This window comes from Marmota monax, unplaced genomic scaffold, assembly GCF_021218885.2.
Source record: "Marmota monax isolate L192 unplaced genomic scaffold, Marmota_monax_Labrador192_F-V1.1 WCK01_AAM20220418_F8-fsc00014, whole genome shotgun sequence".
NCBI classification, from domain to species: domain Eukaryota; kingdom Metazoa; phylum Chordata; class Mammalia; order Rodentia; family Sciuridae; genus Marmota; species Marmota monax.
In genome coordinates this window covers 31,883,583-31,910,253 of record NW_026695222.1, presented here as the reverse complement: position 1 = coordinate 31,910,253, position 26,671 = coordinate 31,883,583, and the positions used below count along the sequence as shown (strand labels likewise).

The following is a 26,671-nucleotide window of genomic DNA, read 5'->3' as shown; positions in this document are numbered from 1 at the left end:
GCTGAGGGTCACACTAAGTTACTGGGGCTGGCCTTGAACATGGGATCTTGCCTGAGCTTCCTGTGTTGCTGAGGTTATGGGCATGTGCCACCATGCCCTGCTTGGACATTTCATATCAGTGCAATTATATAATCTGTGATTTTTTTTTTTTTTTTTTGTAACAGCTTTAATATTTTTTTTTCTTCAATACATGTCAACAAACTGTCAAGCTCAGGGCCTTGCTCATGCTAGGTAAGCACTCTACCTCTGAGACACAGCCCCCACACCTGCAGCAGCTTTATTGAGATACAATTCATATAACACGATTTGCTTGGTTTAAATGTACAGTTCCGTAGTTTTTAGTATATTCATTGAATTGTGCAACCATCCCCACAGTCAGTTTTAGAACATTTTTATCACCCCAAGAAAGAGCTCCATGTACCCTTTAGCTATCATCCCCCAAATCCTCCTCCCCAGATCCAGGCAAGGATTTCTGTCCTACAGATTTCCCTGTTCTGGACATTTCTTGTAAATGGAACAGTAAACGTGGGGCCTTTGGTTTCTGACTTCTTTCACTTACATCTTCAAGATCCCTCCCTACTGCAGCGCCTGTCAGTGCGCCCTTCCCTTCTGCCGCTGAGTGACATTCCCTTGTATGGACACACCACTTTCTGTCTGTCCTTTTATTAGTGGATGGGTGTGGGGGTTTCCCACCTTCTGAATATTAAGATAATTCGGTCGTGAACATCCATGTACGAGCTTGTTTTTTTTTTTTTTAATATTTACTTTTTAACACAATACCTTTATTTCACTTATTTATTTTTATGTGGTGCTGAGGATCAAACCCAAGGTCTCGCACGAGCAAGGCGAGCGCTCTACCGCAGAGCCCCAACCCCAGTCCTCCGTGTACGAGCTTTTATATGAACATATGTTTTCAGTTCTCTTAGGGGGAATGACTGGGTCATTTGGTAGCTCTACTTAATTTTTTGAGGAATTGCCAAACTCTCTTCCCTAGCAGTTTTCTGTTTCCATCAGTCATATGTGAGGGTTTCAGTGCCTCTAATCTTGCCAATGTTGTTATTTTTTACTGTTTCAGTATAGTCATCCTCGTGGGTGTAACTTATGATGTTGAGCATCTTGACACGTGTTTTTTGGCCATTTATGTGTGGCCAAATATAGATTATACTGTGGCATTTTTATGCTACTCCATAGAGCAGTTAAAAGGAATGAGGTGGCTCTATATGTGATGATCCAAGTAGCAACATGATACAGTACCATACATTTTATATCAGTGTACCCAGGTGTGCTGTTTCTGTACATGCATATACACACAAGAATGTATGGGTTCTGTGTGCTTAAATATAGACAATGTAAGTTCTTCTACCATCATTCTCTGCAATTTCTGGTCTCCTGGAGCTCTATAGCACTTCTGTCTGTCTGTTTCTCTTTTTTTTTTGGCGGGGGTTGTGTGGTACTGGGGATTGAACTCAAGACTTGCATGGTAAGCAAGGGCTCTACCACTGAACTACATCCTCAGTCCTTTAAATACACACACACACACACACACATACATACATATGCATAGATGTATACAGGCATATGTCTGAGAGAGCACAGGGGGTGGTGGTACAGTCCCCAAGACTTACCGAGATGGCTTTATCTTGCATTAGAAGATGAACTAAGCTGGGGTGGGATATGATTAGAGGGGACTGATTATAACATTTTATGTGGTAGTCATAACGACGTGTTTTAAAACACCCGGAAATAAATGGTTTACTGCTTGAAAACATAAGAAGAAAGAGCCTCTGGGCTGCTGGCTGGCCACTCTGGCGGGGAGTGTGCTGGCTGCTGTGTCACTGACTCCCTTTAGAGCTGTGTTCTGTGCTGAGGGTGGCCCCGGACCTCACACATGCTCTGTAAGCGCTCTGCCACTGGTCAACGTCCCCACCCCCTATCATTAGTCTACTACTGCATAGCAACTCAAATAGTGTAGAAGTTTCTAAAATTAAAATGAACCTACCTCCTGTCTTCACCCCCCACACGTGCACATGAGGGCACACACGCCGTTTTGCCAGGGAGGGTCCTTTTCTTTTTCTTGTTCATTTTGTTTGGTTTGGTTTGGGCTTTGTTACTGGGGCTTGTTCCCAGGGTGCTTTAACACTGAGCTCCCCCCACAGCCTTTTCTTTTCTTGGTGCTGGAGTTTGAACTCAGGGGCACTCAACCACTGAGCCAGATCCCCAGCCCTTTTTTGTATTTTGTTTAGACACAGGGTCTCACTGAGTTGCTTAGTGCCTCACAGTTGCTGAGACAATTCTATTGTCTCAGCCTCCTAAGCCACTGGGATCACAGCCGTGTGCCACCGCGCCCAGCCCCACGATCTTTTCTATGTATTAGTTTGAAACAGGTCTCACTAAGGTGCTGAAGCTGGCCTCAAACTTAGGATTCACCTGCCTCAATCTCCCAAATAACAGTGTGAGCACTGTGCCCAACTTTAGGTTCTTTTTTTTTTTCCTTTCTTTTTTTGGGTAGTGGAGAGTTAACCCAGCGGTGCTCTGCCACTGAGTTTACATTCCCAGCTTTTTTGTTTTTATTTTGAGACAGGGTCTGACTCTGTCTAGCCTCAAACTTGCCATCCTCCTGCCTCAGCCTCCTGAGAAGCTGGCATTATAGGCGTGTGCCACTGCAGCCAATAAGGATCCTTTTCTTGATAAACGTCTGTGTTCTGGTATTGTTCCTCCACCCAGTGAGGTGTCCCTGCTTAGCCTTCTGTTGGTGCTGGGGAAGCTCCTTCCTCTGTGTCTTCCTCAGAGTGCCGCCAGGGCCATGCTCTGCAGACCTTCCTAGTGTCACCCTCACCAGAGTGTGGGGGTTAGGCCTGGAGTTCTGCCTAAATATCTTTTTCCCCCTGGGACTGGGGATGGAACCCAGGCTTCTCGCATGCTAGGCAAGCGCTCTGCCATGAGCTTGGACTTCTTTTGTTTTACACAAGGCCCCTATGATGATTCAGATGGAGCAGTGGGGTTAAGAATTGTTTATCTAGTGAGTAATCCAGCAATAAAAAAATGAACCCAAGGTGCATCTTTGAGAATTATTTTTGGTAGGTGCTTTAGGAGAGATTAACGAGCCTGTCAGTTTTATAGAAACACGCTGTACTTAGATGATCTCTTTTCTTCCAGGGATTTCACAGAACTTTTTACTTTGGGTTATTTTCAGCATTTGAGTTCATCTCTAAATAGTCAACATAGAGCTGCCATCTGAGTCTGTGAGAAAGTGATCTTGGGTTTCTTTTTTGTTTTTTTTTTTTAATGCTAGGACAAACTTGTCTTACAAGGTTTCCCCATTTTACCTTGAAAATGGGCATATGGGCAGCTTCTCACTCTTTTTTTTTAATATTTATTTTTTTTTTAGTTTTAGATGGACACAATATCTTTATTTTATATTTATGTGGTGCTGAGGATCGAACCCAGTGCCTCATGCATGCTAGGTGAGCGCTCTACTACTGAGCCACAACCCCAGCCCACATTCTCACTCTTGAGATGGCCTACATTCTCCCTTGAATGTGTCTCAGCTTCCCTGAGGAAATCTCTATGCTTCTAAAAACAAAAACAACAACAAAAAAGGAAAAATAGAGTGGCTGTATGTAGAAGAATGATACGTATTGCATCTTCCATGCCAGGCAGAGTACCTTGTGCAAAAATTTCTTCCCCCAGATTCCTGTAGACTTCTTAGTTTATCTGCGATGCAAGTGAGAAACTCAAGTGACTCATATAATGATAGACTAATTTCCTCTCTTTTGTGTGCATGTATGTTGCGGGGCGCTTGTGGGGGTTAAACCCAGGGGTGCTTTACCACTGAGTTATATATCCCCAGCCCTTTTTATTTTTATTTTGAGGCACAATATCACCAAGTTGCCTGGACTGGCCTTGAACTTGTGATCCTCCTATCTCAGCCTCCTAAGTCACTGGGATCACAGGTGTGCGCCACCATGGCCAGCCAATATTTTATTCTTATTTTTTCAGATATAAAACTTGCTGAGCTCCATGAAAACCATTTAAAACACAATGAATAATATTCAGTTTCTCTAGAATTATAAGCCTGAATAGTCTTTCTCCTGTCTAAATTTATGTTAAACTTCACTTTCTCTCTTCTAGGTATCCTCATGGGAGCAGTTATAAAAATTATAGAGTTTAAAAAACTGGCAAATTGGAAGGTAAGTTTGCCTAACTGTTCATTTTGTAATATGATCACAGTTTCTGGTTGTTTTTTTAGTAGCATTAATGCTTATTCTAGTTTTCTTATTAACTGGATTGTCACTGAAGTTATTTATATTGTTCCATGAACTTTTTTTTTTTTTTTTTTTGTCATGGGGACCAAATCCAGGTTCTTGTGCTGGATAAGTGCTCTACCAGTGAGCTTCAGTCCCAGCTCCTATTCATTTTTTTTGTAAGATTCAGGTTGATTCCTTTACACGTGAATTTTTAGAAAATGCATAAATCTCGCACCATCTGACTGTCAGTTTGTTGTTACTTGCCTTTTGATAATCCTGCACTAACCGACTTCATGGGGAAGACTAATCAGCATTAAGCCTGAACAGTGAGCGTTCTGCTCGCACTCTGCCAGCTGAGGGTGATGAGGTGATGAAGGGTACTTGTCCAGCACTGTGGAGCTTAGAGCACTTGATACACTTTAGTTCCTGTGGTCCTTGTGACAGCCGCTTGACAAGCTAGGTTGACCAGTCATTATCATTGCCACCTCCTTACACTTGAAGGAGGTTGGGTCATGGCCAGTGTTGGCAGGGTTAGAGAGGAAGTGGCTGAACTGAGTCTTGGTTCAGACCCTGTGCCCTGTATATTCAGTATTCTCTCCACTATTCTATAGTTCCTCAGTTCGCTGATGTACATCCCCTTGTGTTTACAGGGTGGTTATTAGGGTATAAGCATCATTTGAAGTACAAGGACCAGCTGAAACTTGAATTCCAACTTAAACTTGAGCATCCTTATTGAGTAGAAAGTGTGTGGGAAAGTTCTAGGCTGGACAGGTGGGGCGGCGTCCTGGGGGAGCTGGCATCTGTGGAGAGCTGGAGTTGGAAGCCGGACAGCCTTCTGGAAACCGGATGCACAGGGAGCAGTGTGCGAGAAGAACAGTGAAGGAGCCTGATGGTTTCCTTCCACAGAGTCCTGTTTGTAAACTGTCCTGCTGAATCTGCTGCTTTCTGCCTGTATTATCACATGCTTAATATTTTCCTTTTTTTAAAATCCAGAGCCTCATGTATGCTGGGCAAATTCTCTATCACTGAGCTACATCCTTGGCCGATATTTTTGTTTATATCAGCTTACTTTTTAATTTATGTATATTTTTGGCAGTTTAAAAAAATGTTTCATGGTACAACATGCATAAAAATTATATTTTAGCCATTTTTTAGCAGATAATTCTGTGACATTAAATACATTCACAGTGTTGTATGCCCATCCCCCTATGTATTTTGAGAACTTTTTCATCATTCCAAACAAAAACTGTCTTCTCGAAGCCACAGCTCTGTCCCCCTTCCCATAGCCTGTGTGCCCTGTATTCATGTGGTCATGAAACATCTGCCCTTCCGTATCTGGCTTATTTTGGTTAACATGGTGCGTCCAGGCTGCATTCATGTGCTTGCATCTCTCAGAAATTCATTCCTTTCTATGGCTGAATAACTCTCACTTCTGTTACCCCTTCCTCTGGGGGTGGAGTCCCGGTTCTTTCCACCTTTTGGCTACTTGAATACTGCTGCTCTGGTGGTGATATACTGTATCCAACTTATTTTATTGCAGTGCCAGGGATGGAACCCAGGGCCTCCTTCCTGCTAGGAGAGAGCCACCCCCAGCTCCTTACCACCCCCCAGCTCCTTTCGCATTTATTTGGAAGGAAACAAACTAACATTAGGTGGGTTTTTTTTTTTGGTTTGGTGCTAGGGATGGAACCCAGGGCCTCACTCAAGCGAAGCCTGTCCTCTGTGGCTGAACTGCACCCCAGCCCCTAGTGCTGTTTTGTAAATAAATGGGGTAAAAGTGAAGTAGGACATGTGCCTGCTGACGCCTGGGCTCAGGCCTGCTCCCTCTGTCCAGGGGGCAGCCCAGTAGAGTGAGACTGTCGCCATGGCGATGCCAAACGTTGGGGCCAAACTTTTGAGGTTGGAAAAGAATGACAAGGGGCTGACCTTCTGTCCGTGGGGGAGTGGATTTGACACCATTGCTCGATGGCCACCCGAAACCACCTCAGACCATTTCCAGGGAGAAATTGTGGAAGGGGCCTGGCCGTCTGAGGAGGGGTGTTCATGTCCCCGTTCCCTACCACAGGGGTGGCTTGAGCTGCAGGTTTGTGCCTCACAGTCTGGGGCCCGAAGCTGCTGGAAAGGCTCTAGGAGGGAATCCTTCTGGGGCCCCAGGCACCCCGTGGCTTGTGGCTGTGAGCTCTGTCTCTGCCTCTGTCTTCCTGTGGCCTTCTGTGTGTGTCCTTTCCTGGCTCCTGCAGTTTGGCTGCACTTGGGCCCTCCCTCAGGGCGGGAACCCTTCTCAGTTCTCCCCTTACCTCTAGCCTGTCCTTACACCAGCCTGTTTCCCACTGAGAGCAGCCTGGGGGGTGCGGGGGGCACGGGCAGGGGAGCTGTGCGGGCTCCCTGAAGGCGCGCTCCTTTGTCCCGGGGTTTAGGTTTTGAACCTCCCGAAGGAGCTGCCAGGGCCTGACTGCGCAGATCCTAGTGGCCACCGCGAAGGCAGCCCTTTCTTTTGTGTGTGCCCGGAGGAGTGCCACCGCTGCAGAGGGGTTATTTTCAGACTCAGTAGGGCATTTCAGAGTCATCATTTGCTTCTATTTTGAGCCTTTTTTGAATGTTATCTTAGTCTTTATGATAGCAGCTACATTTGTAAGAATACAGTTAGTCATTCTTTTGAGTTAGGATTTTGACAAGAAATCAGACTGTCAGGATTGTGACATGGAAACATTCAGAGGGAGGGAGGCCTGGTTTTGCAGTATTGAGTAGCCTGGGGACCGCATGCAGCCATTTGGGGTTTATTGTTTTTCCCCAAATCCCAACAAAATTAGGCAGATTAATGCAGAGATGGAATTCTTATGACCTCATGTCCCAGAAGACACGGATCCTGGAGCCAATAGCACTTCATATTCAAGTCTGGAAGCCTGGCAAGGGGCTTGCGTCACAGCCACCTCCCAGGCACCCAGTGTGACGCAGGAAAAGAGCAGGTGCTTGTGGTGGGAGTAGGCCGAGCTGCCGCCACGTTGCAGGCTGGCCCTCCCGAGCGGGCTTCTCAGGCCCACTGCCGCCCTGTTCCCAAGGTTCCAGTTTGTGCACTCGATTTTGAAAGCTTTCTATCTGAATTTAAATTGTGTATATTAAAATTAATTTTCCTTCCTTCCAAGGAGTAAGCTTAGCACACCAGTAAGTGTTTGGTAGCAGTTCATTGTGCTGTTTCTTTTGCTGGGCACCCTTTACAATTGCTTGTCCTACATTTGAGAATGCAGATGACTAATTTACTTTCGGTCTCTCCTTCAGCTTGGTTTTAGTATCAGGCAGTACACTCAAACCTCAGACATCTCCCCTCTGCCAGACCCTGGGAGAAGAATGGATTTCTTGGTTATACAAATCTCTTTTTATATTTTTAGGAAGAAGAAATGTTTCGACCTAATATGTTTTTCCTCCTCCTGCTGCCGCCTATCATCTTTGAGTCTGGATACTCCTTGCACAAGGTGAGACCTGACCTGCATTAGCTGCTGGTATCTGGAAGCAACTTTTCTCTCTGGGGCCAGTTCCTGAAAAGCTTGCCACTTGCTGACTGTTACCTTAACAAAGCCATTCAACTTCCTGACTCTTGGTATTTTCAGCTATCAAGAGAAAATATTGGGGCTGGGGTTGTGGCTCATTGGTAAAGTGTTTGCCTAGCATGCCTGAGGCACTGGGTTCGATTCTCAGCACCATATCCAAATAGGTTTAATAAAAAATAAAGATCCATCAACAACTAAAAAATATCTTAAAAAAAAAAAGAAAATAGTAATTCCTACTATATAGGTATGGTGAGATTTAAATGAGCTATATGTGTAATACATATATCACAGTGTTGTCATATACCTAACCTTTATCAGGTGCTTATAATATACCAATGGCTATTTTACCTCTATATTAGCACCCATCCAGGCTCCCTAGATCTGTAGTGCATTGTGATTTCTTTTGCCTGGGCTTGAATCCCAGCTCTGTCACTCAGTAACTGAGAGATCATAGGTGACTTACATGGCCTCTCTTTCAGATTCCTCTTCTCTCAAATGGAAAGATGACTCTTGCTTTGTTCTAACAATTGTAACAAAATTCAAGGAAAATTATAGCTATAAAATTACCCCTTGTTCTTCCAAACATTCTTCAAAAACAACTGCTAGTTGGGTAAATATTGAAACCCAATGCTCAGTGACAATTGTGGAGACTCAACCTTCTCTGATACTGATATTGGAAGAGATTGTTTTATTGTGAGTAGCAAAAAAATAAAATCTGGCTCTGTTGTGCATGTTCAGCTGACATAACAGTATCCTCAGGTGCATCTTCAAAAGAGCTTGGGGGTTAATTTTAGCAGTGGTGGCTCCCTGACCCTATAGTTGCCCCAGGGAAGCCAGAGAAGAGCGGACGTGATCTTAATTGGCTGCTCTGAAGTTTCAGGTAGAGTGGCCTGTTGAGCTAGTGTTTCCACGGGGGGTACTTTGCCCAGGAAGATGGTCAGACAGGGCCTTGCTAAGTTCCTGAGGCTGGCTTTGAACTTGTGATCCTCTTGCCTCAGCCTCCCAAGCCGCTGGGATTATAGGCGTGTTCCAAAGTGATTTTAAGTGGCACATGGACAGTTATTTTATATACATGTATTTATATAAAAGTATACATCTTTATTTTGTTTATTTTATGTGGTGCTGAGGATCAAACCCAGTGCCTCCCGTGTGCAAGGCAAGCGCTCTGCCACTGAGCCACAGCCCCCACCTGGACAGTTACTTTGGATTCCTCTTGTTGGACACAGACTAACACATGTTATGAGGACAGACTGTGTCCTGGGATGAGGAACATGTGCCCAGGCCTGTGGCTTCTCGCCTTGTGGGACCTTTTTCCTTTCTCAGGCCCATCTTTCCTGTCTCTCCTCTTAGTGCCCCTCTGTGGGCCTCCACCCCCAGTTGACAAGTCCCTTACCCCACTCCCCCCCTCCCTGGTCCCTCTCCTGACTGGCTGGAGGCCTGTCCTTCCCCTTGGCTTCCAGCTGCGCCTCCTGCAGATGTGTTGCCCATTCTGTGTTTGAAGACCAGCAGCACCACCCCTGCCCGGGCTCTGCTTCCTGGCCTTGCTGCTGTCTGCCCTCTGATGCCCGGTGCAACACTTTCTTGTCTTCTTTTTAAAAATCTGTTTGTATACGGCTGGATTTTTCTTCCTTTGAGTTTTCCTTAAATATAGAGGCATTTAAGTTTTAAAATAAGTTGATTCAGCTTGAAGTATTTGTAATGCTGTAGGTATTTTGTGAATGTGATAACAAACTGAAGGCTGGATGGACCAGGGCTAGCTAGACCAACCCTGGGGGAGAGGAGGGAGCCAGAGATGCAGCTCTGCTCTTGTGCTGCCTCCTACAGATTTCTTGTTAGGAGGTAGAAATTAAAACAACCCCCATCCCCAAAACCAAAACCCTCTTCCATATGGCTTTGAGATGTACATTCCATGAAAGGATGTGGGCGAATTACTGCCCCCACATTAAGTAGACTGCTGCTGCTTCTTGATATTGATAATGTTATTTCCTCATATTAATGATGTTTATATCATTACCAGGAATAATAATGACTTATTAAACTTAAAGAGATTTTTTTAAACTTTTTTTTTTAGTTGTAGATGGACACAATATCTTTTTTTTTTTTTAATATTTATTTTTTAGTTTTCGGCGGACACAACATCTTTGTTTGTATGTGGTGCTGAGGATCGAACCCGGGCCGCACGCATGCCAGGCGAGCGCGCTACCGCTTGAGCCACATCCCGAGCCCCTTCAGACATTATTAACATTAGATAATTATTTTTTAAAAAACAAGCAAAAAGAAATCAAATTCAACATCTCTTCACTCCTTCATTTTGTAAACAAATCTTAAAAGAACTGTAAGCAGATTATGAAAATATTTCAAAATAATGCTGAAGAGGGTTGGGGCTATAGCTCAGTGGTAGAGCGCTTGCCTAGCATCTTAGGCACTCGGTTCAATCCTCCGTACCACATATAAATAAATAAATGAATGTCCATCAACAACTAAAAAATACTTTTAAAAAAATAATGCTGAGGAGGGGCTGAGGTTATGGTTCAGTGGTAGAACGCTTGCCTAGCATGTGCAGGGCCCTGGGTTCCATCCTTGGTACCACATAACAGTAAATAAAAACAAAGTAAAGGTATTTGTCCATTTACAACAAAATATATATATTAAATGCTGAAGAAATTGGTCTCATTTTGAATTTAAAACATGACATTTTGAATATTAGAGTATGTACAATTTTTATTTTCTAGTTCTTTTTTGAGGGAGAGGAGACAGGCTTGTTTAAAATTTGAGGAAAATAATAGTTTTTTAGAAAAACATTCCTGTTTTTTATTTATTTGATTTTATAGTATGTCTGTTTTCTGTGGCTGGTCCCAGTGCTCACACTGACTTGAGGGAGATGGTTTGGAGGATCAAATCAAGGCCAGCCTCCGCCACTTCACAAGGTCATAAGCAACTTAGTGAGACCTTTCTCGAAATACAGAATAAAAAATGCTGGGATGTGACTCCGTGGTTAAGTATTCCTGGGTTTAATCCCTGATACCAAGGGGAAAAAAAGAAGGAGGGAGGGAGGGATGGGACAGTCTGATGTGAGCAGGAAATATCAATTCAGAGACTTGTCCACTTCCACCTTCCCCCTGAGAAGATAGGAAGTTGACTTTGAATGTTTTATTTAATATTGCTGCATTTGCTAATTTAAATTTGACTTAGAATACACATTTCAGTAAGACTGTCAGCAGCAGTGTGTAAAGTAAGCAGCTACTGGTTTTTTTTTTTTTTTTTTTTTTTGGTAGATGGGCACAATACCTTTGTTTTGTTTTATTTGTTTATTTTTATGCGGTGCTGAGAACTGAACCCAATGCCTCATGTATTCTAGGCAGGCACCCCACCACTGAGTTACACACCAACTCCTACTGGTTCTTTAAATTGTAAATGTCACATAATGTTAATTATGTCAGAGAAATAGACAAATTTGCTGTGTAGCATAGGGAAGTTCTTCTGGCAGAGTAGCTTGAATTAGGACAATTTTAATATCTAGGTTAATATTAACCAATTATATAAATCATATCAGAATTAGATCCCTGTGAACAGAGCAGGAGTGATTACTATTCTTTTTTTTTTTTTTTTTTTTTTTTTGTGTGTGTGTGTGTGTAGGTTGAACCCAGGGCCTGTGCATATGAGGCGAGCACTCTACCAACTGAGCTACATCCCCAGCCATTTACAAAGACTCACAGATAAAAGTCCTTTGTTTAGAAACAGAACTCAACATTGTGTTCTCATTGAGCTATTTTAAAACTCTTTGTGGGGGCTGGGGATGTGGCTCAAGCGGTATCGCGCTTGCCTGGCATGTGTGTGGCCTGGGTTTGATCTTCAGCACCACATACAAACAAAGATGTTGTGTCCGCCGAAAACTAAAAAATAAATATTAAAAAAAAAAAAAAAAAACCTCTTTGTGTACCCGAGGTTGATTTGCCAAACACAGACCCAGTGAGCGGTGTGGGCAGCCAGAACGAAGTTGCCAAGCAGCTTCTTCAAAGAGAGGGGCTTGGTGGTGAATCAGCATCAAGCTGAGGACACTCTTAGAGTGACTTTGACATAGCAGCTCCTGGTGTCCATACTGTGACAGTTTCTGAGCAAAAGAGGGCATCTTTGGGGCTGGGGATGTGGCTCAAATGGTAGTGCACTCACCTGGCAAGTGCGGGGCGCTAGGTTCGATCCTCAGCACCACATAAAAATAAAATGAAGATGTTGTGTCCACCGAAAACTAAAAAATAAATATTAAAACAATTCTCTCTCTCTCAAAAAAAAAAAAAAAAAGAGGACATCTTCCCCACACCAGGAGTCAAGAGTCATCAGGCCCCCTGGGCAGTGGTCCCTGGGTCGGGTCCATAGGATTCTATTCCACAGCCTCATCTCTTCATTCTGTGGAGATTTGAAAGATGTCACTTTGCTACTTGGGATGAAATATTTTCTCTTGAATGTTGGGAAGGATAGATGTAAATATATTTTATCTGTCATATTTGAGATGATACCAATAGTGAGACAAAATTATTGAAGAGAACTGGACAGTAAGATAACCTGTTATCTTGGCATTCTTTATAAGAGCGTACTCTGTGTGTGTGTGTGTGTGTGTGTGTGTGTGTTGCTGGGGATCAAACCCAGGGCCTTGTGCATGCGAGTAAGCCCTCTACCAACTGAGCTATATCCCCAGCCTAGTAGTGAACCTTTTCTTAAATTAAAATTATAATTATATGCGTTTGGACTTGCTTGATCAGACATGGGACACAGTTGGTTCCTTCAATACCAAGTGACATCTGACAGGCAATGTGTCAGTCACTGTGTGTGCAAAGCGAATGTCATTGTCCCCATTGAGCACACAGCCTTATGAGGAAGTCAGACATCGAATAGTTACATAAATAACTATAAAACTGCAGCCAGGTCAGCGCCACCAGGAGAGGGCCATTGTGCACCCAGAACATAGACTAGGAGCCCAGCTGGGAGCTGGCTGAGGCGCAGGGAAGGCTTTGCTCAGGAGGAGTGGAGGTGCACTGAGGTCTTAGGGTGATGAGAGGTAGCAGGACATCCATGTGGACCAGAACCCAGAGAACAAAGGACAGCATGGTGCCAGATGGGGTCAGAGGCTTTACCAGGGGTTGGGCGGATAGGGTTGGGATTTGCATCTGGAGCAGAGGGAGTCGGGTGCAGGTAGCACCATCAGATTTGTCTTTGGCCGAGATCGTTCTGGAAGTGCTCAGAGAGTGCTGGCGAGGGCTGTAAGAAGCTGGGGTCTGGGTGAGAGGTGATTCAAGGAGGGGGGCACAGGGAGACATGAACGGCATGGGGATGCCGACGTGGGTATGGAGGACTCCGGTTCCCAGCCTGCCATACAGGGCAGGCGATGGTTCCCTGAGAGTGGAGCTCCAGAGAGGGCCACCCTCCCCGGCAGGCCAGCCCTCTGACCGTTTCTCTGCTCTCTGCTCTTTCACACAGGGTAACTTCTTTCAGAATATTGGTTCCATCACTCTGTTTGCTGTTTTTGGTACAGCGATCTCTGCTTTCGTAGTAGGTGGAGGAATCTATTTTCTGGGTCAGGTAAGAAAAACATCTTTGAAAGCCTTTGAAGATTCAGGAGCTTGTGTGGGAGGCAGGGTGGGCACCTCCTGGGCAGGGATTGCAATTTTTAGAGGAGATCCCAACTCACAGGAGATGTGGCAGAAGCGTGGGGACATTTCCAAGGGTCCCCCAAGAAGCTGGACTTGAGTGAATCTCTCCTATTATCTCTCAAGTATTGATCTTATTTGCAAACTAATGTTGTCTTAAACATCTAAAAATGAAGCAGAGTATATACCATCATGATTTTCATTTGCTAACAGTTATCAGTTATGTTGTCTGATAGGTAGAATTGGTGTTGAATGTTGTTTTTTAATAAAAATTTACATTTTAAGTCAAATATGATTCTGAATCTGTTCGCTCAATTCTAAACAGTCCACCTGTAGAATTATGTGCTCTGGATTTTCCACCATTCTGAGCCACTTCACAGTGGCATCGGTTGGGTGTTCTGTACTTTGGTTAATTTGCATTAATTGAGACCAGGTTCCTGTAGGTTGACACCGTGTGCATCCCTGCACGCCCCCAGTTCTGTTTCTTTATTGTCAGGTTTGCCTGCCCTGGTGCTGAGAACTTAAGTTGAGGTTCAGGCACTGGGTTGCTGGCAGGTTGTGCTTGGTGTGGTGGGGTTTTCTTCTCTTGATAGCCAAAGCCCCTTCCACCTGATCCTCACCTTTAGTGCTGCCTCAAGGGCACCAGAATAAATCTGTCTGCCTTGCCACTTTCTTCATTGCTCAGCTTCTAGTATCAAAGAGGAATAAACTATAGAGAAGAAAACTGCATGCAGTTAATTGGGCTTGGAAAATGTACCCTGTGTCCATACTTCTATGGTCTGATTGATGCACACTGTATCTGAAACTTAATTTTCTTTATTTTTCAATTGGTTTGGGGACTGAAGATGAATGTCCTTATTAGTTGGTAATAAAGCACTAATGGACATTTTAATCTTCTTGGCTGTTCTCCAGGGGTTTTTTGTGTCTGTGTGTTTGTGTGTTTTATTTTACAGGCTGACGTCATCTCTAAACTCAACATGACAGACAGGTAAATCCTTCACACTGTAGCTCCATGTGACTGCTGCTCAGGCCCGGGGAATTTTCTGCACATTGCTTCCTGGGTGTGGTACTTCTCTCTTTTTCCTCTGTCCCTCCCCACTTGCTGATGGTCTCTGCTTCAGAATCTATTCTGAATTAATTTGTGTCTCTGAGGTGAATCAAAATTATAGTGAAGATCCCTTTTGAAGGTGTCTAGTCAGAGCACTGCTGGTGGAAACATTCATCTAGCCTCCGCTCTGGGTGCCCAGCTGTGGTCGGTTCACTGCCCGCCCATCCCTCCACCCTACCCCACCCCCACCCACATGCTACCCCGCTGTCCTTTTATCATTATTAAGAATTATTTTCAACGAATCACTGTCTTTTCAGTAGCCATGATGAAAGGCTGCCTTCTTGATAGATTAGGTATGGAGGGGTGGTTGAGGTAGGCCTGTCATGGGTCCATGTCACTCTGCAGCTGCCCCCGGGAATACTACCCAGTGAGCTGCTACCTAGGAGTCTATCCAGAAATCATCTCAGTCACTTAGCAAGCAGCAGCCCGGATATGGTGGCACATGCCTATAGTACCGGTCACTCAGATGGCTGAGCCGGGCATGCGAGTGTGAGGGCACAGACCCCATCTTAAAGAAAAAGAAGAGCGAGCCCCGGCAGCTGGATCTCAGGAGGTCAGACTAGCAAAGCTCCACGCTCAGTGCAGCTGGGGGTGTGTCCCCCTGCACCTTGGTTCCTGGTCTGGCCTTGTGGCTTGCTGGGGATGGCTCAAGGACTCAGTCCCAGGTCCTTAATACGAGTAGCCAGAGCTTCCAGACTGTAGCAGCAACCTAGTACCTTAGGACTAAAATTCAGAACCCTTTTCATGAGAAATGTGCCTCTGATGACGGGTCCCATCCCCTTTCCACCTCCACTGTCCCCCCTGCCTCCCGCACCTTCCTGAGACATGAGTATTGGAGCTCTTGTTGTAGGAAAGTCTTGATATGTGAAGAAGTAGCCGGAGTCACACTCCTGTTCCTTAGGAGGCAGAGTAAAGCCCATTCGGTCCCTGATTGCACAAGTGAAAAGAAATGCCCCGCACCCCACTGACATGAGGGCAGGTGTCCAACATTCAGACCTTCGACCAGATTTGGGGGCAACTGGCTAGAGACGATGCTGCTGGATTCACTTTTGTGAAATTGAATTGAAGCCATGGTTGGGGTGTTGGGGTCGGGGAGGGGAGAGAGTCGCCTACAGCCAAACGGTAGGAGCAGACCCACCCCGCCCCGGGCAGAGGGCAGGTGTCAGGTGTGGTGGAGGTGGAACGGTGGCCACTGGAGACACGTGTCTGAGGGCTGCAGTGCTTCTCAGCTCCTCCACATAATGTGGGCCAGTGGACATGTGGCCCACAATGACTAGATGTTTGAAGTTTTTGTTTTGGTGCTGGGATTGAACCCAGGGCCTCATGTACACGAAGCAAATGCTCTCCAGTGCACAACACTGGTTAAAATTACTTTAAAAACTGGCTAGATTTGTAGTTTCTAGATGTTTATAGGGAATGGTCCAGTTTTTGTCTTTATTTTGGGTACTGTGAGTTGAACCTAAGGACTTTACCACTGGGCCACATCCCCAGCGGTTTTTATTTTTTATTTTGGGACAGGGTCTCACTAAGTTGTTCAGGGCCTCGCTGAGTTGCTGAGGCTGGCTTTACCTCCTTTACCTTCCCAAGGTGCTGGGATGGCAGGTGTGCGCCACCGCACCTGACTGGAATGGTCCAGGCTTTTGTTGTTGATGTTGTTGACAGCAATGCCATTTTCCCAAAAGCACATGTAGGCCACAATGAGACCCACAGGTCACCTGATGCAGCCTGTGCAGGGCAGAAAACACAAAGATGACCCCGTGGCACAGGTGGTGGTTTAATGATGTTTCTGCTGGACAGAGAGTGCACCGTAAATAAAATCCCGGGTTTTTCACCACCTGAGGCTGTTTTCTTTAGCCTGGGCCAGCACCGGCTTTTTTCAACTTTTCAGGTGAAGGTTCGACTTTGTGGGAAATCCAAAGGGAGTTTGAATTAAAGAGACAGACTCTAATTACCTTTAAACCAGCTCAGGACGGCTTCCCTCCCGTATCCCCAGCCTCCAGCTGCCTATTATGATAGCGAGGTTTACTGAAGAGGCCAGCGAGAGAGAGAACACGCCAGGGAGTGGACTTTTACTGGGGAACAAAAAATTCTGGGGAAAATCCCATCCAATGAAGATTAAGGCAGGCAGTGTCCCAAGGTCCGGTAAGACGATTGGGTCTTCCGGGTAGTGGCCAGGCACGCCTCCACACAGACAAGCCCTTGGACCCGAGAAGGGTGGGGAAAGCTCTGGACACAAGGATGTGTCTAAGCGCCTCTCGCCCAGCCGGGGAGGTGACTCGGATCACGTGCAAGGATGGCCTCCCACAGTTTTCTTCAGTTGAACTTGTAGCTCCTGGCCCCTGAAGACTGGGGCCTGTTGCTGTCCCTCACCAGTGCCCCTGTGGATCCTCGCTGTCTGCCTCAGGATGTCAGAGCTACTGTGCAGCTCAAGCTAGTGCAAACTGGTTTAGGTAAAAGAAAAAAAAGATGAAGAAGTTTGTTGAGGAAGAAGTTTACAGGACCGAAGTGTCCCCAAGGTGATGGCATCTAGCATGACACCCTATGGGGACTACCATGTGGGAGTATTGCCTGTCTGTCACTGCACCTTAGCCCAGACCCCCTCAGGTTGGCCTGCTCCTTGGTGAGCTCGCCCTGGGTGGCAGTGCCAATGGCTCCAGGCTCACGTCGCCTCTTGTCAGCATCCCTGCCAAAAGGGCTGCACCGAAGACCTCCAGTGATATTCTCATTGTCCAAGCTTGGGCCTCGTGACACATCTAGAGCCGCGTGGTGACAGGAGTGGGGAGTAGGAGGTGTGGCTGTAACCAAGACAGGTGTGGATGCTGAGTTGTGCACCCACGTGCTCTGCTCAGGAGTGGAAAGAGGGCCAGCCAAGCCAGCACGTGGGTGCAGCACGCAGCCCCACCCAGCCCCCAGCTGGCACCCATGCTCCCTGCCCTGTTGCTGGGGCCAGGTGAGAGCAAAGGCCAGGCTGGGCTGCTGTGCAGGGCTGCAGTCTGGGCCTCCCACTCGCAGGTGGTTGGGAGTCGCCTTTCTTCACGCCCCTCCGTGCCCTGCCTGCCTTCCTTCCACAGGTGTTAGGGCTGTGCCTTTCATGGATTCTGGTGACAGCAAAGGTGACAGGCAGCCTACACGCAGGTCGGGTGGAGTCAGAGCTGAGCCTGAGCAGGGACTGCTCTCTGGGGTCTGTCCTCAGCGTGTGCTGCAGGCTCTCCTGCCTGGATTCACACTCCATAGGGTGCTGCCGTGGGAACCCCAGGGCCAGAGAGAGAGTGACAGGGCAGCCAGGTGGGACCCCCGTGGGCAGTCTTGGTGATGGCAGAGTCCATGAAGTGCACTCTCTGCCCCAAGCTGAGTGTCGCTCCTTTCTCTCCCAGATTGCAAGCTTGGTGACAGTCTGGCTTGCGACTCTGCTGCAGGGCCAGACCCCCAGGCTTTCTGTTTTGTCGAGAGAAGCTGTCGCAGCAGGGAGGGGACTGAAGCACTGTAGGCCAGTGCACATACCCAGGAGGAGCCAAGGAGGGCCATCAGTAAATCATCCCGACTCCCTAGGGCCCACAGGACCCCAGGGGACCTGGGCCACCTCCCTCACAAGCTTCTAGGTTTCCTGCCCTGGCCACCTACCCTGCCATGAGCACCTTCCTCTGCTTTCCACCTGCCAGGCTTGCTCCCACCTTGGGGATACTTGATGTACCTCTGCCCCCATCACCTTGGCCTGCCCGCTGCTTCTTGTCATGTAGGTGCTTGCGCACACGGGGTCAGGCCTTTCCTGACCCCTCAATCAGATGGGCTCTCACACACCTCTCTCTGCCAGGCTACTGGTTCTCACATCATCCCATTTACTTCCTGTGTCACACTTTGCCATTTTCTAAATTTGGCTGAGTCTCTGGCTAGTGCCATAGCCACCCAGGTGGGTGGAGCAGGACGGAGATAGTTAGTCTGTGTTCGAGTCTGATCCTGCCCCTCGTTAGCTGACTGACTGGGTGAGCCCCTCACCCCGTCTGCCATCGGGCCTTTGTAGCCAGGCAGCAGCCGGGCTGTCTCCACACCCTCTGCGTGGATTGCTGAGGAACTGTGTGCAGAGTGCCTGGGACAGGGCTGGGACCCAGTGTGTGCCACAGGTAGCTTGCTGTTGTGATAATCCTCAGTGGCTGGAACAATTCAAGTGGTGACTTGGTAGAGGCAATTCCGTCATCCTGGGCACTGTCTGTGAGTCCCAAGGGCCTGGTTGGGAGCCAGCACGGCGTTGGTGTCTGCCACCCAAGCCACCCCCTGGAGTTGCCCTGGCTTTTTCTTTGTTTTTGTACTACGGATTGAACCCAGGTGCACTGAACCACTGAGCCACATCCCAGCTCTTTTTATATTTTATTTAGAGACGTCTCACTGAGTTGCTTAGGGCCTCGCTAGGTTGATGAGGCTGGCCTTGAACTCGCAGTCCTCCTGCCTTGGCTTCCCGAGCCTCTAGAATTACAGGCATGTGCCACCATGCCCAGCTTGGCACTTTCTTAGATATTGCCATCTGGAGACTGGCATTGGTCACAGGTGGCACTAAGACCACCTAGTTGCATGGGGCAGAGGTCAGGCCCAGCAGGTTGTGAACCACTGGGCTTCAACTGCTCTGACTGGGAGGGCTGGTTGGTGTGTGATGTATGTAGGCAAAAGTCTTCCATCCAGCATTGGGCAAAAAAAAGTCACAGTGCTGCTGGGGACACCAGACCATTTCTAGCAGCTCCTTCTGGAATGGGTCTGACTTGCTCCACCTGCAAGGCCAGTCAGCAGATATAGTGGGCCAACACCAGCTCCTGTCAGTACTCTAGCTGGTGCACGTCACATTGTGTGAAACAGGCACTGACTGCGACGCTTTGCTGTGTGGACCAAGCACATGGTGTTCAAGATTTCCTTCTCTCTTCTTCCAGTTTCGCATTTGGCTCCCTAATATCTGCTGTTGACCCCGTGGCCACTATTGCTATTTTCAATGCTCTGCATGTGGACCCCGTGCTCAACATGCTGGTGTTTGGAGAAAGTATTCTCAACGATGCCGTCTCCATTGTCTTGACCAAGTAAGTGTGGGTGTCATAGAACCAACAGTCCCAGGAACAAATTGTCAGAAGAGGACTGGGGCATGGCTCAGTGGTAGAGCACTCACTTGACCTAGCATTCTCCAGGGCCTGGGTTCATCCCCAGCATCAAAAAAAATGTTTCAGCCAGGTGCAGTGGCACATGCCTGTTTTCCCAGCAGCTTGGCAAGCTGAGACAGGGGGATTGCAAGTTCAAGGCCAGCCTCAGCCATTTAGTGAGACCCTAAGCAACTTAGTGAGACCTTGTTTCAGAATAAAAAAAAAAAAAGGACTGGGCATGTGGCTCCATGTTTAGGTGCCTCTGGGTTAAATCTCCAGTACCAAAAAAAGAAGAAAAAAAAAAAGTTTCAGACATTTCCACGCAGCTACCTGTACAGTGGCTTGTTCTCTGGGTAGTTGGCTCACCTGCTGTGGTTCTCTATCTTTGTGCACTGACAAGCTATTCTGTGCCATAGGAATATATCAGGACCAGGAGTGACTAGGAGAATCCAGTCTTCTGAACTGTTAGTGGTGGTTTCTGGGCTCAACTTGTTAGCATCACTGAGGGTGCTTATTCAATGTGACATTTTCAGGTCCCACCTCAGTCTCTGATTCAGTTGGTTTCAAAACTATTATTATTTTTTGTAGGCGGGGCAGGGGGGGTTCGGGGGAATGAACCCAGGGTCTCACGTTACTAGGCAAGCACTCTCTCGGTCAACCATCGCCCCAGCTCTTTTTAAAAACTTTATTTTGAGACAACGTCTTGCCAAGTTGCCCAGGCTGGCCTTGAACTTGCAGTCCTCCTGTCTCGACCTGAGTAGCTGGGGTGATAGGTGTGTCGCTGTGCTGGCCCCTCTTGGCTTTTTGTGTGTTCTCCAGGCCGTGGGAAGCATTGTTGGAGACAGAAGCAACAGACAGGACCAGGGTGCAGGCTCAATGGCAAAGTGCTGGCTTTGCATGCCTGAGGCCTTGGGTTCCATCCTGGGAGCAAAAAAAAAAAAGGTGATCAAGAGGCCCTCCTCTCCTGCTTCCCAGCTGTTGCACAAGGCCCTCGTTTTCATAGCCACAGGCGTCCCACCTGCAGGTGCTGTGGTGGAAAACTACAGATCGTTTTCAAACATTCACTGGTATTACTGCCCTGGTTGATAGGATCTGAGAAATTAAAGATGAATCATAAGATGTCAGAATTCGTATGTTGGAATAATATGGTATTCTGTAGTAGAGAGAGCCCATTTTCTTCCCTTTGTTGCTGGGGACAGAACTGGGGGGTTTCACACATGCTAAGCCAGTGCTCTACCACTGAGCCGTACATCCAGCCCCAACCCAGGTTTTGAAGTCAAGCTGACCTGGGTTCAAGTCCTGTCGATGCCCTCAGCTGTAAGACTCTGGACCAGCTCCTATACCTTTTTTTTTTTTTCCATTTATTTTGGCAAAAACTTATATAGTTTTATTAGGAAATTATCATATAGCATGCCGTAAGACCTTTCAAAAAAATCTATGGCACTGGGTGCCTGTACTGGAAGTTGCCTATAATTCTGGCTACTTATAGAAGTCAAGGCAGGAGGATCACAAGTTCCAAGCCAACCTAGGCAACTTAGTGAGACTCTGTCTCAAAATAAAAAGGGAGGGGGTGTAACTCAGTGGTAGAGCACTTGCCTGGCATATGTGTGGTTCTGGGTTCCATCCCCAGAATCAAAAACAAAAACAAATCTGGTGGCAATGAGGGTTTTTTTTTTTTTTTTTTTTTGGTGGAGGGTTACCAGGGATTAAACCCACAGTTACTAAACCACTGAGCCACATCCCCAGCCCTTTTTAAAATTATTATTATTTTGAGACAAGGTCTTAAGTTGCTTAGGGCCTTGCTAAGTTGCTGAGGCTGGCCTTGAACTTATGGTCCTCCTGCCTCATCCTTTCAACTTCTGGGATCACAGGCATATGCCACCGTGCCTGGCACAGTGTGTTCTTCTTATCTAAGGTCTATTCTGAAAGCCGCTTAGCTCTCTGGTTTTTACTTTTATCTCATATCCTGGTAACATATTGAAAATTTGTGATAAGGAATTTTGCCTGATTTGGAGTTAACATCATGAGTTATTTTTATACATTAGGAGCTAAACTGAATTGTCTCATCTCTCATTTATTTAAAGAGAAAAGATCTGTCACGACCTTTTCTGAGCTTTTCCAGGTCTCTGCTGCAAAAAGGCCAGAGATTAGGAGATATTTTGAAAAACAAGAGCTGATGACGTCATTGTATATAGACAAAGGTTCTTTCTTAGTGGAAGTGCCTCTGAGGCCAAGATCGCCTGTGGTGACTGTTTCCACAGTGGGATCTCTGGACTGCATGCATCCAGTTCCCAGACTTCCTTCCCTCTGCCATTGGTAACACTGGGGCGACCCTGCCCCTCAGAAGTCAGCCTCCTTGACTACAGATATGCTAATGGCTGATTGTCAGTCCTCTGCCTCTGGTGCCAGATGCTGCTCAGAAACAAGTTGGACTTGATGACTTTGATGCATGCGGGTGAAAGCTACCCTAGAGAAGTGAACAAGAGGGTCAGACGTGGTAGCCTCCACCTTATATACAAAAATTAAAACCCAGCAGGGCAGTGGCACACCCCATAGTCCCATTGCCTTGGAAGGCTGAGGCAAGAGGATTGAAGTTGGAAGCTAGCCTCAGCAACTTAGCAAGACCCTGTTTCAAAATAAAGTTTCTGCAAAGGGTAGGGATGTGGCTAAGTGGCAGAGCACTCTCCTAGCCATGCTCGAGGCCCTGGATTCAACCCCCAGTACTGAAAAAAGAAAGAAAGAAGAAAAAATTGCTAAGCCAGGAAGAACCCAGATCCTGCTTTCATTTTTCTGGCATTCAGAGCCTGCTGGCCAGCCCTGGGTCTGCTCTAAATCCTAGTTGGTCTTTGGGTCTTCACCTCCTCTGTACAAAAAGAAAATAGCCAGAGACACCTGTGTTCTGGCAGGCAGTGGAGAAGGGTGGGGCTGCAGGCCTGGGGTCAAGTATGTGATCCCCAGGTCCCTGTGGGGAACTGCAGATGACCTTGACCTTCCAAAGCACTTTTCTAGGGAGAGCCCTCGTTGGTCTCACATTCGTGAGCTAGTAACCTTTTGGAAAAGACAGGAGGTGGGGGAGATCGAACATTCAGGAAAGTGGAAAACTGGTGTGAAGAAAGGTTTCTTTTTTGCAAGGCGTTTCAGAATCCTTGTTATGTTATTCTCTGCTGAGTCTCCACAAAGGTTTCCTGGGTGACTTGACCAAGCTGCCCTGTTGACAGAGATTTTTCTACTTTCAAATGAAATGCTGATCAATGAAGCTGTGTGGTGCTGCTAGAGATTCTTGATTTTATTTACTGATTCAACAAAAATGTACTGAGTGTCTTTCATGTGCTGGATTGTGCTTTCGATAGACCTGGGACAGGTGGCAGTGATCCAGGTGGACAGAGGCTTGGTCTTCATGGAAATGATTCCCTGCAGTTTTCACATGGTGTGAAGCAGTCAGGCACCACGAAGGCCAGTATCTGGGCTGGCTTGTGTTACGGGGTCAGTGTAGGTGTCCTGGGGGAGTGGCACTGACACTGGGTGCTTAGGGTCCATTGGAGGATTTCACTTGGGGCCAGGGAAGATGAAAGGTGACCTCCAGGGAGGTACCAGTGACAGTGTGGCCCACCTGAATGGGAGATGAGTTCAGGTAGGTGAGGGAGCTAGGTCATACCTGGAAGACGGGGCTTCCTCCTGGAAGTGTCAGGACACCACCGAGGAGTTTGGAGCTGGCTGCTGGCCTGCTTGCGTGCATTGCTCAGGCTGCGGAACTCAGCCCCAGCTGGCCTGCAGGAAGAGGAGGATGTCTATAGAAACTGGGGAGGAGTGACTCTGGGAGGGAGGAGGCGGGGAGGAGAGAGGTGTGTGGAGTCCTGAGAGTCCTGGGACTGGGTGGAGGAGGATGTGTAATGAATAGAATGGCTGCGTGGGAATGGTGTCCTCCCTTTGAGGACAAAACCCACAATTGAATTTTATGGCTTCTGACATTTTATTTAGTCTTTGTTAGAGCGAAAGGAGAGTTCTCTCAATTCTTCTTCCTTAATGTCTCCTCAATCCTCCCCTGCCCTGCACCTCTGACATTTCTTCTCTGGGCGGCTCCATTCCAGCCTGGCTTTTTGCCATGGTCTCAGTTTCAGGGTCACTCCAGGTGTCTGGTATGAAAACCTGTCCCATCATCAGGGTGAAACACTACCGCCTGCTGCTCTCCTGTCTCCTGCCACTGCCCCCCACCTGTCCCCACATCCTGCTCCTGTGTTGTAGCCGCACTGATCCAAGCACTTGAGTGCGTCCACCGCTTGGGCTCCCTGCCTCCCCACCCCCGAAGGGTCCTTCCTGATCTCTTCTTTATCCTGTATCTAAATCCAGCCCATGTTTGTTCTAGAAGCTTCCTTGACTCCCCCCTTAGTGGGAGTTCCATGCAGTGTTTCTGCAGCCCTCCCTGCCCCCCCCCCATTCATTTCCATCTTGGGTTTCTCCTTCAGACTAGGGAGAGCTCCTGGGGGGCTGGACGCTGCTCTTATCACCCAGTCCCCAGAAACTAATGCAGCATCCCAGGCACAGTGGGGGAACGGAGATACACATCTGACTGGCTGAACAGTGTAATAATGAAGGAATAAGGAAATAAGCAAGAAATAAGTTTTAAGTTCTGAATTTCTAAGAACATTGTCTATAATATTTTAACTTTTTATTGATTTTTATTCTTTGAGGTACTGAGGATTGAACCCAGGGCGCTATGTCTCTGGGCTACATCCTCAGCCTTTTAGCCCTTTTGATTTTATTTTTGAGACAGGGTCTTGCTAAGTTGTCAGGGCTGGCCTCAAATTTATCATCCTCTTGCCTCAGCCTCCTGAATCGTAGGGATTGCAGGCATGTGCCACTGCGCCTGATATAACATTTTGACTTCGTTATATTATCCTTTATTTCCTAGCACAGCTGAAGGTTTAACAAGAAAGAATACGTCAGATGTCAGTGGGTGGCAAACATTTTTACAAGCCCTTGGCTACTTCCTCAAAATGTTCTTTGGCTCTGCGGCACTCGGCACCCTCACTGGCTTGATTTCTGCATTAATATCCTTTTCGTGTGATCCAGGGTGGGGTCCTCTAGTGGCACCCATCGGGAGCTGGCTCTTCCTGCTCCTTCAGGGCCAGTTTAATCAAGATTTTGTTTAAAGGAAGCCATGTTTAGTTTTGGTTTGAGAAATACTCTAGACTCAAGGAATTAAAATTTAACATGAAATTTAGGATATCACTTTCCAAGCTTAACAACACTGTGCACTGTGGAGTCATCAGGTGTGACTGGGGACGTTCTCAGCTGTCAGGATAATGACTGCATTCCGATGACTTTCCTTGTCGGCTGTCTCAGTTCGCACATACAGAATATTGGAAATGGGATTTCTTCAAAAATGTGGAATTGACAGAATCTTTTCCCAGCTGAACGTGATTGGAAAGGGCCTTTGGAAGTGAGCTCCGTCTAAGTTATTTGCACTGATTTTGTTTCTAAACAACCGTGAGCTTTTCCAGCCAGAGCAGAAAAGAGGCCTGTCAAGGCAAAGGCGCCTCAACTGCCGTTGAAAATCCATCATGTTTAAAATATGAGCCGGCACCAGACCATTCTGCACGCGCCGAGCCGCCAGCCGGGACGTGGCCACCTGGCTCTCTTCCATAAGCAGTTTGTTTCACAGATGGCCGGAAGACTCTTGCCTGGAGTGTTTTCCTGCCACTCTGTTGAATTTTCCCATCGGCTCCTCTGTCCAGAAGCCTAAAGCTCTCTCGAGGCGGCTGACAGCTTTTCATATTGAACCAATAAACAGAATGGGCAGGAGAGCGAGCCTTCCTGTTCAGCGTTTCCTGCACGCTGAGCTTCCTCTCTGCAGAGCATGTGCGTAGTGAGGCAGAGTAGAGTGATGGGTCCCTGAGCTCCGTCTAGGCCCGTGAGCAGCATGTGAGCGGGCACCGACTCCCTCCTTATACAAGGCTGTGGTATAGAAGTGTGCAGGGACGGGGACACAGTCCTTCAACTGGGCCTTGAGTCCCTGGAAACAGGTACCCATTGACGGTCCCATCTGAGTCCTCCTAGGAGGTGGGAAGGTGGCCTAGCATTGTGGCCTGTCCCTCTGTGTGTCTGCAGCCCAGACTGTCCTGTTACCCCACATCTCCAGTCCTCTAAGTCAGCATTTTTTAAGTAGTTGATTTGAATTTTCCCCTATTTATCATAGGAATTTGTACTTTTTAGTGTTTTATTAGTTTCCCTTTTTTATAACAATAAATTTTCCACAAGCCCCGTGGAGTAGGAAGCATCCATGATGATTAGTTTGCCGTTGGAACCTTGGGATGCTCAAGTCTTTCATTTCCTTTGTCTACTTCATACATTTGGAAAGCTGCAGTTCTGTGACTTCTCTATCAAGAGCCCCTGGTTCGTTTTCCTTGACGATTGCCATTTACGTGCTAAAGCATATTGACTTGAGGAAAACGCCTTCCTTGGAGTTTGGCATGATGATCATTTTTGCCTATCTGCCTTATGGGCTTGCAGAAGGAATCTCACTCTCAGGTAAGTGACAGACCCTAGAAATACTGTGGCAATGGCTTATTGTCCTTCTGTCGAAAAGTTTTTCACTTGGGTCATTCTCCATCGTGGGAGGCAGAGTCAACTCAGAAGAGATTAAGGCTTAAAGAGGGTTCATGGTGCCTAGAGATTCAGGCCTGACCATCTCCAGGGCGCAGCCATTTGGGGTCTTTACCCACCTTCTTTCATTTAACCGTCAGTCTTAGGAGGCTCCCTTGTAGGTAGGTGGCTGTGGGAGGGAGGTACTGTGAGGATCCCTGTTATACTGATGAGAAACCCAAAGTTGAGAGAAATGAAATATGTTGCCTGAGGTCAGAGCTGAAATTGGCAGAGTAGTGATGCATAGTAGTTGACTTGATTCAAGAACCGATGCTTCTCTAACCTGGTCCCTCCGAAACAGGTCATCGTGAAACCACATACCAAGGGCTGTTCAGAGGCACAAGAAAGTGTGACGTGATGCTATCACGGTGGG

At 47.0% G+C, this 26,671-nt stretch overlaps 1 protein-coding gene across 3 annotated transcripts in view; it reads left to right on the top strand.

Annotated features, from left to right (window-relative positions):
• Slc9a8 (solute carrier family 9 member A8) overlaps positions 1 to 26,671 on the top strand; it is a 75,148-nt gene that overhangs the window by 25,477 nt on the left and 23,000 nt on the right. For 2 of the 3 annotated variants that reach the window (XM_046433191.2, XM_046433193.2), the window contains exons 4-10: positions 4,132 to 4,190; positions 7,634 to 7,717; positions 13,265 to 13,366; positions 14,388 to 14,422; positions 19,456 to 19,599; positions 24,566 to 24,704; positions 26,079 to 26,184. In XM_046433191.2, the coding sequence (XP_046289147.1) occupies positions 4,132 to 4,190; positions 7,634 to 7,717; positions 13,265 to 13,366; positions 14,388 to 14,422; positions 19,456 to 19,599; positions 24,566 to 24,704; positions 26,079 to 26,184 (669 nt within the window). The remainder of the gene's footprint in view (positions 1 to 4,131; positions 4,191 to 7,633; positions 7,718 to 13,264; positions 13,367 to 14,387; positions 14,423 to 19,455; positions 19,600 to 24,565; positions 24,705 to 26,078; positions 26,185 to 26,671) is intronic. The other variant, XM_046433192.2, reaches the window with a different exon arrangement.